Source organism: Myxine glutinosa, chromosome 4 (genome assembly GCF_964187855.1).
Source record: "Myxine glutinosa chromosome 4, kmMyxGlut1.1, whole genome shotgun sequence".
NCBI lineage: Eukaryota > Metazoa > Chordata > Myxini > Myxiniformes > Myxinidae > Myxine > Myxine glutinosa.
In genome coordinates, this window is record NC_136264.1 from 80,679,396 (window position 1) to 80,696,361 (window position 16,966).

The following is a 16,966-nucleotide window of genomic DNA, read 5'->3' on the forward strand; positions in this document are numbered from 1 at the left end:
GAGGGGCGGAGACAAGCCTTTCTTCCCCGACTTGACCGCGTGCGTAATGGAGTTTTGGGGTGAAGAAAACCGCCCAATGCAGTTGGCAATAATGCAGTTGGAAATGCGGTTGGAAATGGAGGCTTTGGGAATGGAAAGGGAACTATCTTATGTCCTTTGGTGTAATGCAGAGTCAACTAGTGGGAAACAGAGCCTTAAACTACATAGAATAAGAAATAACTATTTAGAAGGATATATGATTTGCTACGTGCATGTATATGGATTAACTAGGAGGACGACCTTTGACCTTTACACTACGGAGGGTGATATTTACAATAAGATTCATTACACTACACAGTGTGATATTTACAACAATTCTTAAATCCACAATATATATATATATATATATATATATATATACATATATACATATATACATATATATATATATACATATATATATATATATATATATATATATATATATATATATATATATATATATACATATATATATATATATACATATATATATATATATATATATATATATATATATATATATATATATATATATATATATATATATATATATATACACAAAGAATTAAGTTAAGCACCCCCTAATATATATTCTTTGTGTATATGTATACATTGGCATATATTCTAAGGTTGCGAAGATGGTCCCTCCAATAGCCAATCTGGATGAATTGGAACGTGCATTACATCGGGAATGGAACAACCTGCCACAGCAACGCATACGACGGCTTACAGGGTCTATGAGACGTAGGGTTGAGTCAGTGATCCGATCACGTGGGTCCTACACACGTTATTGACGCAAAGATCGCTAGAGGTCTTCTCAGAACAATGACTGTACGTTAGAAAACATAAACGTCATCCACACTGTCCGTGATGGACCTATAGCTCCATACTTAAATTGAAGTGAAAATATGCCTAAAATTCCCAAAAAATTTCACCTTAAATTATTCAGAATAAAATATTGAAAACGGCATGATTGTTATGTTTTTATGTGACCATAATATCACTTCTCCAGAAAATATAGCAATATCATGGGTATATTACACTGTTTTGACGACAACAAACTTGTAATGTGCGAGGTTGTAAAAAAACGGGGGGGGGGTGCTTAACTTAATTCTTTGTGTATATATATATATATAGTTTTTTTTTACTTTACAATACAAGAAAACATTTAAGGCCACATATTGTTTAAATTATTTATTGAAACTACTCCTGTGATAATCTCTGCCGAATGCATAAATGGAGTTTGTTAAAGTATACTTACCCAAGAGGAAGGTTGACCGACGAGGACACACATGGTAGCACGCACTGAACAATCCCACACTGATCAATGCAATTCCCATTGCATAGAAGACGTCAATCCTTTCCTTGCCCTGTCAAAATCACACATGCACAAAACAGTGAAGTTAAAAAGAAAAATTATTTAAAAAAAAAAACTCATTGCTGCTAAAGATGGCTTTAGTTTGGTTCCAAGATTTCGCATGTGAAATCTGAATTCTCATGTATCCAAAATGTGAGTTAATTGCTAGAATATTAAACAAATTGTAAATAATGCTTCTCGACATAATATTTCAACTCGGATATTATACAAGTAGAAATACTGTAATTATAAGTTGAATCATGCAGAAAACAGTTTTTGGACTTTGAAGGTAAAGCTGAAGGGAAACGGGAGTTCAATCCATGCATGTTGGTATTTTAACGGAAGCGTAATTTGCTTATTTGCAAATGCAAGACATATATGATGACTTTCCAACCGATGTGATCATCAAAATGTATATTAACATTCGTGCGCTTTCTGGCAGAGAAAGTGTCCGTGTGTACTTGTAAAGCAATTGGAGCAATCTCATTTTTAGATACCAGAACTTTGATAATAACATTCAATTTCAGGACAGTAACACTTTTTTTTTTCAAATAAAAGATTGTCAATCTCCATACAGGCAACGATTTTTAGGCAATTTTTTTTTTTGCATACAAGATCGAGGCTCGTGTAAGAGCTAACATTAATCACAAAAAACATAAATGGACACATAAAACATATAATGAAGGGAGCGGGAGACAAGATGGGGAGAGAGAGAAAGATGGTGGTGAACCAATAAGAGATGATGGTGAACAGCTGCTTTAAAGACCTGGAGGGAGGAGTGGGATTGAAGAGAGTGAGGAAGTTTGTTCCAGAGGTGGGAGTAAAGAGGAATGAAAGAGTGAAGGTGAGCAGAGAGTCTTGATTTTGGCAGTTTAACCATAAGAGGGTCGCTGGCAGATCTTGTGCGACCTGAAGGAATATTTGGGGGATAGAGCACAGATAGAGCTGGGGGAGCAAGGCCAGAGAGGAGTCAGTAAAAGACAGAAAGACCACCAACGTGCCTGCGGTGAGTAAGTGAGAGGCCCTCAGAGTTAGCTTCATCGCGGGAGATTCCAATGATTCTGAAAGATTTGGTTTCAACAGCGTGAAGCCGAGCTAGGTGTGAGGAAGGAGCACCAGCCCAGAGGGGAGAGCAGTATTCCATTGAGCTGCGGGTGAAAGTCTTGTATGTGGTGAGGAGCTCAAGTGTACCAAGGAAGGACTTCGCACGACGGATAATGCCCAGTCGGTGACTGGCTTTGGAGGCCAGCTTGGAAATGTGGTTTCCCCAGGAAATATCATGGCAGATAGTGAGACCCAAAAGCTTGAGTGACAGAACTTCTTGGAGAGGATTATTCAGAAAGTGGATGGGAGAGTTGTCCAGATGGTCTTTTCGGAGAGATATAGTGAGAGTGTGAGATTTGTCAGGATTGAAAGACATGTTCCACTTGTTCGCCCAGTCTGTGATTTTGTCCAGGTCTGCAGAGAGTGAGGAGGCTGCAGACTGCAGTCACTTTTTTTGTCACATTTTTTGTCACATCACTGTCCGATCGGAGTAACAGTTAAAACTACTGTAGAACGGCACTCAGTAGAGAGCATATACCTCCACCAGGTGAACAGTTTACGTTTTGTATCCTAGAGTAGACCAGAAAATCACAATACAGAATCACATTTAATCAAAATCATCCGTTCATAACTTTTTGAGATATCCTGCTCTATATCGTTTTGGCCCTATCTCCCAATGGTGAAGAATCACTTTAAAATTCTAGTAGCCGGATCCGAATCCGGATCTTCACCAAAATCTAATCATTTCGTCCTCGTCACATACGCAACATCTCTGCCAAATTTCGTCCGAATCCGTCCACAACTCTTTGAGATATCTTGTTCACAAACGGACAAACGGTCAGACAGCGGTGAAAACATAACCTCCATCCATCTTTGGTGGTGAAGGTAATGACACCAAATAGAGAAATCTTTGGTGGTGGAGGTAATGACACCAAATAGAGAAATCTTTGGGATATTATAATAGCGATATATTGATAGGAAAATGAGTTACGGGTTAATTAGTTATCTCTTAATGGATGTCAGCATAAGTGTTTTTGGCCCAATTAGCATCGACCTGAATCGGCTGTCTGGTTAGCTCCCTGTCATACTTGTGCCTTTGGCTATTTTTCACATCTCCCATACGCCTACATCTTAAATCACCTCGTTGTCCTTTCAACACACCTCAACATGAATTGCACTTTACAAATGGCTGCTCCAGCTTCCATGTCTGCTATGCAAAGCCTTTCACAAGGGGGTTTACAAATGGCGTAGCCAACTAAGCCAAGTGTGGTACCTCAGTGAAGCGAGAACGTGTCCACGAGACCTGCACAGCAAGAAGAGAGGGGGCGCTGCTATAAAAGGCAGCGTCACGCGCATCATGAAGAGGGGCAGTCTGGGAGCCCCAGAGAGTGAGCCACACATCCGGGACCACAAAAGAGAGAGAGCCACACATCCGGGACCACAAAAGAGAGAGAGCCACACATCTGGGACCACAAAAGAGAGAGAGAGAAAGAGAGCCACACATCTGGGACCACAAAAGAGAGAGAGCCACACATCCGGGACCACAAAAGAGAGAGAGCCATACATCTGGGACCACAAAAGAGAGAGAGAGCCACACATCCGGGACCCCAGACAGAGAGAGAGAGAGAGAGAGAGATTCCGTCCATCACACCGCAGTCAGGTCCCCAGAGATCGAGTGCGCAGGCATCGACACAGCGTAGACAGTCTGGGATAGCGATCCGGAGAGCTGCGGACAGCCAGCTGTGGAGAGCCACAGAAACCAAGGACCAGACCGGACCAGGAGAGGGGTCTGAGGCCGTGCCTGTGTGGTGCCCTGTGTGGCTTCAGGAAACACACATGCTCACTGCCATTCTCTTTTTGTAATGTGTTCCCACCTGAGTTTGCCTTGTCAAGCTTCACATTAAGATAACGGCAGATTGGTACCACCATTGGTGCTCTTTCCGTTTCCCATGTCCCCATCCACATTCTTTTTTAATCTGTTTTTTCATTTAAAGCTGTTTATTGTGCATTGTGAGCCATGATCTCGTCCTCTCCACGCGGTTACGCCAATAAAACAAAACCGCATCATCACAGATTTACTACGCATGCGCAGTTTCACATCCATTCAGAATTTTTGGAATTCTATTCTCAGGAAGTTTCACATCGCCCGATATGGAAACAAAATCCCTTCCAATATTTTTGGTTATTTATGGCTGCCCTGATATAAAACGAATATTGCAAGGCATGCATTGTTAATCTGAGTGAAAGTTTCACATAAATCTTTGGGTGATTAACACATTATTTAAAGCAAGAGTTAATTTTTAAGAGGAATTTTTTTTTTTTGCAATATTTAGAACCCTCAGGAGGTGTGTTGGTTGGGAAGGGAGGGAATCTCCTTGTTTATAAGTCGGTGGTGGTCCTACAGCATTAAACCTTTTGCACCACCGAGTTCGAAATAATGTAAGAATTTCATGGACACATTGTGAACCCCAGCAGAATGATTAAACACACTTTAATTTCAAACAATGCAAGATTAGACAACTATTTTTAAGGGAGATGATAATAATTTGCATATTGGGTCACTGAATTGGTTCACCAATCAAAAGCTAGAAGCTGATTGTTTTTTGTTGTTTTTTTAGATCAAAACGTCAAAGGTCAAGGTTGCGTAAAATCACCAATTTTTACCCGATCGACCTGAAATTTAAAGAATTTGCATATCAGGCCATTGAATTGGCTCACTAATCAAAAGGTAGGCATTGATTGTTTTTATATTTTAATCAAAAGGTCAAAGGTCAAGGTTGCATAAAATTGCCAATTTTCGTCCAATTGACCTGAAATTTTAACAATTTGCATATTGGGTCGCAGAATTGGTTCACCAATCAAAAGCTAGACGCTGATTTTTTTTTTTTAGATCGAAAGCTCAAACAAAGGTCAAGGCTGCATAAAATCAGCAATTTTCATTTTGTATTTTTTTTCCAGTTATTTTCAGCAAACTAAAGAAGAAGAAGAAGAAGAAGAAGAAGACGTCTGAATACAAACGGACACGGACAGGCTTTGCATTTTCAATTGCTTTCTAGTTAAGATTTGTAATACTCCCTCATTTACATAGAAATAATTGGGGTCCTCCCCTCATCCTGTACCCCGGGGGCGATGATTTTTTAAATCATTTAAAACATTCCCATCCACCCCTTGAGTCCAACCATCAGTTTTCAACTCATTCTGTCAAGCGGTTCAGGAGTGCATAGAAGTCAAACAAACAAACACAAACACTTCTCAAATGATAGTATGATGAATAAAAATACAGTACCGACTGTACCGCACATACCTTTTCCTTGTTTCGCATATTGATGGCTCGAATGATAACAATGAATAAAAATCCAAAAATCACATATCCGATGTTGCTCACCACTTTATTGAAAGCACTGAAAAAAAAGGAAAAAGGTTTAAAATGGGATTTTCCAGAAATATTATGTGGACACGAAACCCATGGTGACAGGTATGAGTCAATGAGGTGTGAATAAAAAAACCTGAATATTTCATTTATGTACAAGAACTGTGATAGATGACAGCAGGGAAAAAAAATCAAAACAATTATTTTCTTGAAAATCGATTACATAAAGAAATCTTGCATCAAGTAGAAGGGCACTCGGTAGAGAGCATACCTCCGCCAGGCTGTACAGTTTATGTTTTGAATCCCACTAAAAGGCTGAATCTGGATTCGGACCTGAACCAAAATCGAACCAATTGGTCCTTGTCGCACGCTTAATCTGTCGACCAAGTTTCATCCGAATCTGTCCACAATGTTTTGAGATATCGTGATATATATTGTTTGTGGTCCTATCTCTCAATGGTGGAGAATTCAAGAATCACTTCAAAAATTCTAGTAGCCGGATCCTCAAGAAAATCCAATAATTTCGGCCTTGTCACACACCGAACCTGTCCACCAAGTTTCGTCCGAATCCGTTCACAGATTTATGAGATACAGTCACGTGAAAAACTAAGTACACCCCATGTAAAGTTTTGACTTTTTCAACATATTTCAACATACAGCTATTTGATCTTCATTTCAACAATATTAACAGATAAAGGTGATATAATATAACAAATATCATGAAACATTTACATTTTGTAGTCCATTGTATAATTTAAATAAACATAAATGCAAATTTCGCATGTGGAAAAAGTAAGTACACCCTTGGCTCTAATAGGCCAACACCAGCCTAGTACACCACACCAGCCATGCACTATGCACCTAAATTAAATAGCACGAAATAAACCCCATAACAAGTAACTGGAATCAGGACATTCAAATACCACTGATGCCACCAGCCGAGTCATCACAACACCAAGCTAGCAGGGCTATGGGGCCCCGCCCCGAGAGGTGATGATTGGTCAGGGCGATGGACTGCTACGATGGACTCTTTGATTGGAACGTGCGCAGACGTCATCAGATGATGTTGGAGACTGGGGGAAAAAAAGGCGAAGCGGCTGCCATTTTACTCTCTTGTGTCGGGACATTGCGGGCAGACGCATTTTTCTCTCTCTCCGGGCTGGCCTTCATAGCGTGTAGTCGCACATTTGCTCTCTCTTTGTTCAGACATCTAAAGCGAAGTCACATTTTCTTTCGCTTGGTACTGGCTGCGCAGTGATGCCTACTAGCTAGTGGACTCTGACGCTCTTATTTCGTGGCTTTGTGACGGCTGTGTGCCGTGCCGTGTAAGCTGGAGAGACCGTGGTACTTTGTGGAGCGGACGACGAGAAAGGAGTGAGGGCCTGAGCGCTGCACATCGGCGGCTGGGGTGAACACAGCTGCTCACCAAGGCCTGCTTTCCTGCGCACGGACCAGGGCCCTGTGCGGCGGCCGGCGGGGTTGGGGACCGCTTGAGGAGACCGCGGAGTGCAGGCAGACGCACCACACAAACACATTTATTTTTCATTTACTTATCCCCTTGTGCTGTTATACGAGTCCGTGTGATGGGGCACCCCAAATAGGAATTTTGGTACTGTACATTTCTTGTTCCCTGGCATTTCTTTTATTAAACCTGTTAATTATTGAATTTTATAGCTTGTCCTGTCCCGTTTATTTGTTGATGGTTCGGAAAACCCGCTTTGTGCCAATCCATCCAGGTAGGCGCTTGCTGCCCTCCACTACACCCTCGTGCATATAAATAACACCGCCATAGTTGGACTGAACGCCTCGGAGTGTAAAGCTCGATCGGCCATACGTCACCTTGGGGATCTTAATCCCCGGGAACATGAAAATATTATACAAACAGTAGGTTATTTCACCTCTGCACCGGTGATGAGGGACGAAGGCCAACAACAGTGAATAACTTGATTAGCATGCTGTCAATAACAATCCCACGATTTCTAAAACCATACACTGACTTCCTAAGTAGTTCTTGGAAAGACATCACTCTGAGGCATTTAAGAGGTCTAGATGGTCTATGGTGTGTAAAAGCCTTTATATAGGCTTATGACTTACAAAGGTTTGAGAACTTCTTTCCTTAATAAGTCAATACTACATAATATTGTTATGTCGGTGGGGTAGAGATACTTTAGAACAGGTAGGATGTATGAATTAACATACTCCGAATGTCAGGTAGAATCACCCCATGTAAAAAGTATTTGTTTAGCCCGGATGTCGGATGAAGTTGTATATCTGTCCCCGTCACGAGTGGGCAGGGCATGTTATTTAGCTTAGGGAATAAGGATAAATTATCCCTGTATGTCCTACCCTATGTGATTTATCCTTTGTCCCTTATGGCACTGCAATAGACACTAGCGCAGGAAGTGCCCATTGGAATTACAGTAAATAACAATAAAAACCACCCGGAAGCCAGTTCTTAGCACTGCTGATGGCATACCACCAGCTACTTCACCACGAAGGTCAGGCAGGCCGAGAGACACGCCCAGAAGGGCAGTGATTGGGCAGGAGTTGACCAACAGGAAGGCAGGAGCAAGAAGCTACCCACTGATTGGTGGAGGGAAGGCCGAGGAGGAAGTAGCGCGCCGATTGGCAAGGACCACTGATGACGTCAGAGGCGGACTGCACGCTGATAGGTGGAGAGCTGGACAAGGTAGTGGTGACCTGTGGGCATTGGTGGAGAGGGCCGATGACGTCATGAGACGGCCATTAAAATAACTCTCTCGCCGGCATTTTGTCCTCTTTGGATCCTCCTTCTTTCTTCTCCTCGTGTACTCTTCCGCTTGTCTCTTGTGCGCTGACAATTCTCCCCCCCCCCCCCCCCCCCTTGTCTGCACGTTCTGGACCTCGGTACGGGCGGTAGTGTGCCGAGACCTTGCTGGGGATTGTGAGGAGGCCGAGTTGAGAACGAGAAGCTGGGAACGAGGAACAGCGCGACAGCCCCAGTTCGCCTCGTGCTCGACGGGGCCAGGAGTGAGTGGACGCTCGGTGAGGCCTAGCGGCGCGCGAACGGGCGGACTGCGGCCTTATTCCCGCCAAGCACGGAGCCGCGTCCTGACGGCGAGTTTGGGGCCGACACTATTCCTGACAGGATACTTCAGCCCATTTGAGATAAGTGCCATAATTACACGTTATTTTCCAAGTTATTTTATCCCTCGTTTGTGATTTGTGTCTGGTGTGGGGACATCCCGTTTAGGACTTTAGTTTCACCGTCGCACTTTTCTTTGTCCCGGCATTCCGTTTCAATAAACCTGTTTCTTTTTGTACATTTAAAATCCGTTTTCGTGTGAGTTATTTCTTTGCAGGCTTTGGGACTGCCGGCGATCGCGACAGGTAAGCTTCAGCTTCCTCCTCTCCTTTCTTCCCCCACATATATAAAATCCGCATTTGGGCATCGTCTTCGGCATAAAAGCTTGCGTTTGGCCTTCCGTGACTCTCCCGGTGTTAACTGAGAGCAGTCACACGACAATATAATCTATTTCATATACAGTACTTGTATATTTTATGATGTTCTGGGATTTTGAGAATGTAATACATTTCTACGGTAGCCCTGTCACACCATCTAGTTATGTAGCATTAACATTCCAGGTTTTGTGAATTATTCTCAGATTGTTCTAGACTGATTTTATCAGGATATTTCTGGCATGGCATCAAATTAAATAACAGAAGGCAATTGTATTTATGTTAATAAACCATATTGTTGTTTTATATTTTGTATCATTATAACTTTACCATATATCGTTATAACTTTGATAAATTTCGTGTGTTGAATTGCTAACATAGCAAGTATGACATCACTGCGTGTCAGCTATCGACGTTGTTGCTAAGCGGTTGAGTCGGCGGTGGTCATAAATAAATTGTCTTTTTGTTTACTTACAGATACCCCATGTCGTTCAATTCTAGAATACGCAATACTAGCCCACCATTGGGTAACATCAACCCCACTCTCTCCTCTTTTCCAATTCGTTCAATCCTTTGCTTGTGACCAAGAGTTGCCCTGCTTGCCCTACTGTCAGGTTCATATAATACCCTCTGTCACCTTGCTCTTCCATGAGCCTCGACCTTGTGTAAAAAAGCCTCAAACATTTTATGGAACCATTATTGGACATTGCAATGTTTTTTTAAATACACTGAAACATTTAAATATAGGTTAACCCCCGCTCTAGCAGGGGAAATGGCCTTAAAATGCCTGTTGTTGTTGTGTGTGTACTGAAACATACTACTGCAATTTTAAAAAGGTCAACACGTCTATCCCCTAACTTTTGCAGCCATCGCAATATCATGCAAGTCATATTAAGTGTGTGACTATGAAAGGTAAGTTTTGCACCTTACCTGATACCAGCAAAGCTCCAGGAACAGAGGTCATTATTGTAGCAGTAATCCTCATTTCCGGTCAATTCCATAACCTGAAAATAAGAGTTTATGTTGCAGTTTTCGGATTTCATATCTTCTATACAAAAGCGAATGAGACGTTGTTTGTTTGTTTGTGACCCTACTCCTCTGAGCTCCAGGGTTAATCGTGACATTTTTAAAATCATGATGCACCTAGAGAGTTTGAACAGCGATTTTCTCACAATTCATAACTTATAAACACACGAGGTGGTGACCTGTCGCAATTTCTGAGGGTATATCTATATATAATGCTTTATAAAAAGCCCAATTTTTTTTAAAGCAAAGACATTGATAGCAACTCACGCAAGGAAAGACATTCGCTTTGTTAAATTTTTCAGTTACTGGATATCAATTTATTTCCTTTTATTTCCCTCGCCAGAAGAGAGGGTATTGCATTCGAGTCTGCTTGCTTGTTTGTCTGTTTGTCTGTTTGTCTGCACAGCATAAATATGATTTTCTCAGCAACAATTGGTCCGATTGACAGGAAATTTTCACCATAGCTGCACCTCCTCCTGTATAATTTTTAATGAAAATTATGACGTCATAGGTCATGTGGTCGAGGCGCCATCTTGGGAACACCGAAAAACTTTGCACCTCTTTATCTCCGAAAGCGCTGCAAAGAAAAAATTGAGACATGGCTTGGGGGGGGGGGGGGGGGGGGGGATTTCTAGATTGATTATGTCAAGAATAGTATGGACTGTGTGCTCGAGTAAGTTAGAACTAGTCCTGTATTAGGGGTCTGTCAGGCGTAAGTCATACGGAATATTTGCACTGATGGGGACAGTGATTATAAACAACAGAGTAGAATAGGGTAATTTTGCAATGTGCAAAGCCTCATGTACAGGCACCAGGTGGTGTACTTGTGGCACCTGGCATTAAAGTGGTCATTAACACGGGTTATCTGGCCAAAGACAGCAGGTCACAGCAGAGTAGTGAGCTGTAGGGCCCTGGAGAAGGGTAGAACACTTTTTTTTACAAGGAGTTGCCCCGAAGGGCAGGATGTTCTGGAAGATGGCGCCTTCCACAGGCAGCAGGCAGCCAAAGAATGGGACCAGCCATGTGCTGAGAAAGCTGTCCCAGAGGTGGTAAAAGTGTGTCTGTGCATGCGTGTGATATTTGAACCACTTTTGGTGTTGGACCTTCTTTGTGGGGTCACCACCTCTCTCTTTCTCTGCTTCTTCACTACCCGAGTTGAACCTTGAATGGAGACACAAATGCCACCTCCTCATTGCCATCGATCCGCATTGCCATCCTCTTGACTCCCACCCTGTGCTGCACTTTGCCCCTGTGCCACACCAGCCTGCAAGAACGCGGTCGTCTTGTGCCAGTGACCAGATCGTGCCTGCACAAGTCCTCGCCTGCTTCTTGCTATCTGGTTCAATCCGGCATTGTTGGCGTCATTAGCAGCTGTTATTTATTTTCTTGTATATAAGTGCATGCGCTTTCCTATTAATTTGTCCTTTGATTGCCTGGTTCTTCCCATTTATGATTAGCATCTCCCCTCCCCGTAATCTTTTAATAAATAAGTTAATTCTAAAGAAACGTTTTCCCGCCTTCCTGCTTCCGTGCACGACCAACTGTCAAATTTAGTTTATTTATTGGGTGATCCTTGGGGGATCGTAAATGGAGAAAAGAATGCAGTATAGAGTGAAATCAAACATCATTTTGGTCATCCGCAGTGGTCTTCAAACCTCCGGTGAAGGGTGCCTGTGTTAGCTGGGCCTCTGACACTACAATATTATACAATATTTAATTATGCTACTCAGCACAAACCCGACAACTGTTTTTGTGCTTTGCAATTGCATACCTTGTTTCGACTCATCACCAGTTGGATGGATGGGATTGCAAATGTAATGCTCATGATAAGCGTAATCCTGCATGACAGAGAGCAGAAATTAGATTTTATTTTGTTAAACAAACAAACAACAAAACAATGAATGTATTCCAAACAATGTGCAATGATTGAATCGGCAGATGAGCTCTTTTAATGGCAAACTGACCAGGTAAAATATTTCACTTCACTTGCTTTTTCCATTCTCTGCTTAAAAAGAGAAGGTTTGCATGACTTTACATCAACTGTCCAACAATGTAAATCAAGTCAATACAGATGATCAAATACAGAAACAAACTGCTTACTAATCACAATTTGTCATAAGTATTCTCACTGAGAGTATTGCATGTGTGTGCATCCAAATACAGTATCTTGGCACATACCTTATATGACGAAGATTGCTCCTGTTGTACTGGTCCAAGAGATACTGGAAAATTAATCATCCATTTTAAGTACAGAAAAGAACAAAAGCCCAAACACACAACAAAGATAAGGACAAAGGAATGAACTAAATAAGTAAAATAAATAATTTTTGAACTTTCTTTTCTTCTGCGCATTAAACATGAGAAACTCATGAAATATAACCGACGGTATTTAGAGAGTAAAATACAGCCAAGTCTCTTGTGAACAGACAAACTGTCAGTACTGTTTTATGAAAATGGCTGTTTCCCAGAATTCTTTTCTGTAAAATAAATTGCAAATTTGCAAAATTGCAAACAAATTGCAAAAATCTGCAAAATTAGTTAATTCCCCACTTTTAAATTAAAATCAAAAGAGATAAAAGATGTACCATTTTAAATCTCGGGAGGTATTGCATTTTGAAGTTAAAGTTTCGTAAAACGCATTTGTGAAATTTTTTATTTCACAGAGGTATAGTAATGGCTTAGTGGATAGAAGACTGGATGAACATCCCTGAAGTTGTTTTTGACCATGGGTCAAAACACACACGGTCAAGGTATAAAAATGTCCTGGTCCGATTGGACAACTTTGTTGAACTCTTCCCAAGACCTAGTACCAGGCATGCTAGTTGACCCCAGGTTTGCAACCCAACTCAGACCACACAGTGTCGACTAGCCAGCTCAAAATGTGACTAAGGCCACCCGGGCATGGTAATCAAGTCCTTGGTCTGAGGTATGCTGAAAGGCCCGAGAGGAATCTTGAAAAACAATTGGCGGTGGCCGCAGATGCTGCACATAATCAGTGTAACCGTCACTTAATTGTTATGTTTAAATCGTACAATTTTGTTCCAATTTAGTTATTTTAACTGCAGTATTCCTACAGTGAGGCCTGGTGTTGGCTTAGCGGTTAGGGTGCCGGCTTGGGATCCTAAGATCCTGGGTTCGAATCCCGGTCGATCGCTGAATTAACGCCAGGGGTGATGACTCAGCCTGTCATTCTTCCGAGGTCCGCAAATTGAGTACCAGTTCACTGGTAATTCTGTGTTTGTCGCAAGAGGTGACTAACAGGGTTGGCAACAGGAAGGGCATCCGGCCATAAAACATTGCTTCAAAAAGGGGACCACGGTGCCCAAAAAAGGCCAACCCCTGCTCTGCAGGGAAAAATGGCCTCTAAAGGAGAGTAGTAGTAGTAGTAGTGCTCGTACAGTATATTGATTATGTTAGAAATATATGCGTCAGGACTCAAACTCTACTCAGTACTCACTGACAGACAGACAAATTATAATAGGGAGGCTGATGAGCCATTGCTTTCCCATTTTAAAAAAGTGCTTTTTCTGTTTCCAAAAAACCCAAGTTCTGTTTGAGAAAATAAGTTCCGTTTCATGGATTCTATGGAAGCATATATCTTAAATTGAAAAACGTGCATTGAGAAATGCAATTTGCAATTTTTTGAATGGTGAAGTCCTCTAGTCTCCACCACTCAAATCCTACGTTGTGCCCCTAGGCAGTGTATTTTGCCAAGAGTGTTATGCAAAAACGCGGGGAATAATAAAATGTAAAAAATATTATAAACGACAGATGGGAAAAATGTGGAAACTGCATCTAAGCAGACGTGGAAATTGCATGACGTGCCACTCTATGCTAAATTAATTATGACAAGCAAAGAATGCCCAGAATTAGTTAATTCCCCCAGGAGTATGTATGGATTAAAATTGGTGTCTTTTAATATGACCGATGATACCCACCTCCACCAGGAGCCGCATCATACGATACAGATACGCCCCGAGTTCAACCAACAGTTTTCAACTAATTCTGTGCAGCCATTGAGGCGTACGTACAAATCAACCAATCAATCATACTAAAATACGCAATTTGGTGTCTGTCTGTCTGTCTGTCCGCGATGATTTTTGACCGCGATACATTCAGTCGTTACTTATCCAATCTCAACCAAACTTGACAGGAGGACTAAGGGTCACACAATGAAGGTTGTACCAAATTAATTTGCCCCCGTCCCCAAGGGGGTTTTCCCTGACAATGGGGATGCGTGTTGAGGTGTATATCCGTGTTAAGATAGCTTTATTGTGGCGTTTTTCCAAGGCCGCTTATAATAACAAAATCATATTAATGTTGTTACAAAACAATATCTATCTATATCCCTATTTGTGAACGTCTCTTTGTTCAGTTGTGCCTCATGGACAGCCTAAGGAAGTGACTTCGAGAGGGAAGAGGTGGTCCATGGAGGGTAACTTTTCACGACAAAAACATGGGCGCATCAAATTTAGACTAGGGGCGTGGCTTCCTCTGACTATAAAAAGCCCACTACACACACGTGACTGAATATTTATTTTCCGGGCAACGCCGGGTAACTCTACTAGTTAATACTAATAATATCTCCCCCTCCCCAAAGGGTGTTTTCTCCTTGAACAAACGGCATGTCAACATTTACAAATAGCTTATTGTGGTATTTCATGAGAGCACCGGCCCCTACCAAAAGTAAAAATATTATAAACCACAAACAAGTCATTACCTTTTTAAACAGTCGCTAATGCTGTTTAACATGAAACTGAATTTTTTTTGTAGGCATCCTGACATCCATGAGGCAAATTTTAATTTACGGAACTGAGCAAACATCTTCTGCAATCTATATACCCCACAAGGGTTAATAACATGACCTTTCCTTCTGCTAACGTGGCGTTTTTTGTGGCGGCCTTTTGAAACAGTCGCTAAGGCTGTTTAAAACGAAACTTAAAGGGAGGAAAACTGGAGTGTGTTCAGTTACCAAGCAGCTAGCTAGCACTTGCCAACCCAGCCATTCCTTATCAACAGTTTTGAATGGAGTGCTTGCTCGAATGCTTAAGCTACTTGGCAAGCTCTCCACAAGAAACTTGGTAACTGAACACTCCCCCTCCCCCCAATGTTATTGAGGCCCGACCGTACATCTACTGTAATCTATATATCCCAGAGAGGAATGACCCTTCCTGCCGCTCCCGTGGAGACCAGGTGCACTCGTCAACAAACAAACAGACACTAAAATTATATAAAGTATGATTACGATAGCCATGTGTGTTCATTTATAAGGAAAGCAAGCAGAAATTTACGATTCTGAGCACTTTATATGGCATGTGCTACCTTTTCAAGGAAAATTATTTTGTAGTGGTGATGAGAAGATAATATATTTTTTTGTAATTCTAATTAATTTGAGTTAATCTCTCAAATAGTGATAAATTTGAAATGTGGTACTGTATTAAACTTCAAATTGATTTGACGATATACAAATATTAGGCATGGCTATTCGAATTATTGACTGCGTCCATCCACATTTATGCAGAAATTAAATACCGACACAATAACGTTTTTCCAAGGTGGAAAATGCCAATTAGACGTCAGAATTCCTCTGGAGTTTTTTTTTGCAATGTAACGATTGCGATAGAAGCCATGTCGTAATATGCTTTCCCACCCGAGTGGCACTACACATTTACATCGAGAATTTACAGCGATCCCACACTTCAGGACAGCCATTATTATTTTTTATTTTTTTTGTATACAAGATCGAGGCTCGTGTAAGAGCTAAAACAAACAATAAGAGCAGAGAACAATTTTTTTATTTATTATTTAACAACTAATGATCCCGGTGTGTACCCCGATTTAGAATAGGTACACTGTACCCCTGCGCATGGTAAGAGGTGACTAAGGTTTGGCGTCAGGATGGGCATCCGGCCATAAAAAACATTGCTTCAAACAGGGAACCATGATTGTCATGGGGCCCGCAAGGCCAACCCCTAGCGGGGAAAAATGGCCTTAAAACGATCATTCATTTATTTTCATTCAACTATAACTTTCCCAGGAACACTGCCACCACAACAACAAAGCTTCAACCCCTTCCATCCAGCGGTTTAGGAGTACATACAAGTCAAGCAAACACTTAAACCCACAAACAAACCCCCTAGCCAAATTATATATGGCAATATGGCATGATTAAAGTTTAACTCTGCTGTGTATGTAAAAAAGTAAGAAAAATACACCAAATGATAACGAATGTAGAATTTGAATGTATAGTTACCAGGGCTGTCTATGTCATCCTTTCTTGTGTTATACTTGAAGTGCCTGGAATGGAAACGCAATTATTTCTTAATTAGCAAACTGCAAAAAGGAGTAGAACACTTGCAATGTTTCCATAGCACTCAGAAATAGACACTTTCCCCCCTGATATTCCTAAATAAGATTATTTATTCACACAAGTTGATATAAATGTAGGATATAATAGTATAAACGTGTGTAGGGCTGCAGCTGCAGCTCTCACAACAATGCCCTTTAGACATGGCACTGGCATACAATGACCTGCTGTTATCAGAATTATACTGTGGTGTGTTGGTTTACATGAAAATACAACTTTTCATTTCAAGGCAATTGATATATTTGCATAGTTGACAATTGACTATTATAGGACCAGGAATGTTATTCACATTAAAGACTGCACTGGAATGAAATGGGACAATCCATAGTACGAATTATTAACA

General features: G+C 41.3%; 1 protein-coding gene across 5 annotated transcripts in view; it reads right to left on the reverse strand.

Moving 5' to 3' along the window:
• LOC137424922 (SID1 transmembrane family member 1) overlaps positions 1 to 16,966 on the reverse strand; it is a 132,406-nt gene that overhangs the window by 59,754 nt on the left and 55,686 nt on the right. For 3 of the 5 annotated variants that reach the window (XM_068112823.2, XM_078776074.1, XM_078776075.1), the window contains 7 exons: positions 16,510 to 16,553; positions 12,435 to 12,478; positions 12,221 to 12,258; positions 12,028 to 12,094; positions 10,161 to 10,234; positions 5,727 to 5,823; positions 1,283 to 1,391 (listed from right to left, as the gene is read on the reverse strand). In XM_068112823.2, coding sequence (XP_067968924.2) covers positions 1,283 to 1,391; positions 5,727 to 5,823; positions 10,161 to 10,234; positions 12,028 to 12,094; positions 12,221 to 12,258; positions 12,435 to 12,478; positions 16,510 to 16,553 — 473 coding nt within the window. Of the gene's footprint in view, positions 1 to 1,282; positions 1,392 to 5,726; positions 5,824 to 10,160; positions 10,235 to 12,027; positions 12,095 to 12,220; positions 12,262 to 12,434; positions 12,479 to 16,509; positions 16,554 to 16,966 lie in introns of all 5 variants that reach the window. The other 2 variants (XM_078776073.1, XM_068112822.2) reach the window with 1 other exon arrangement.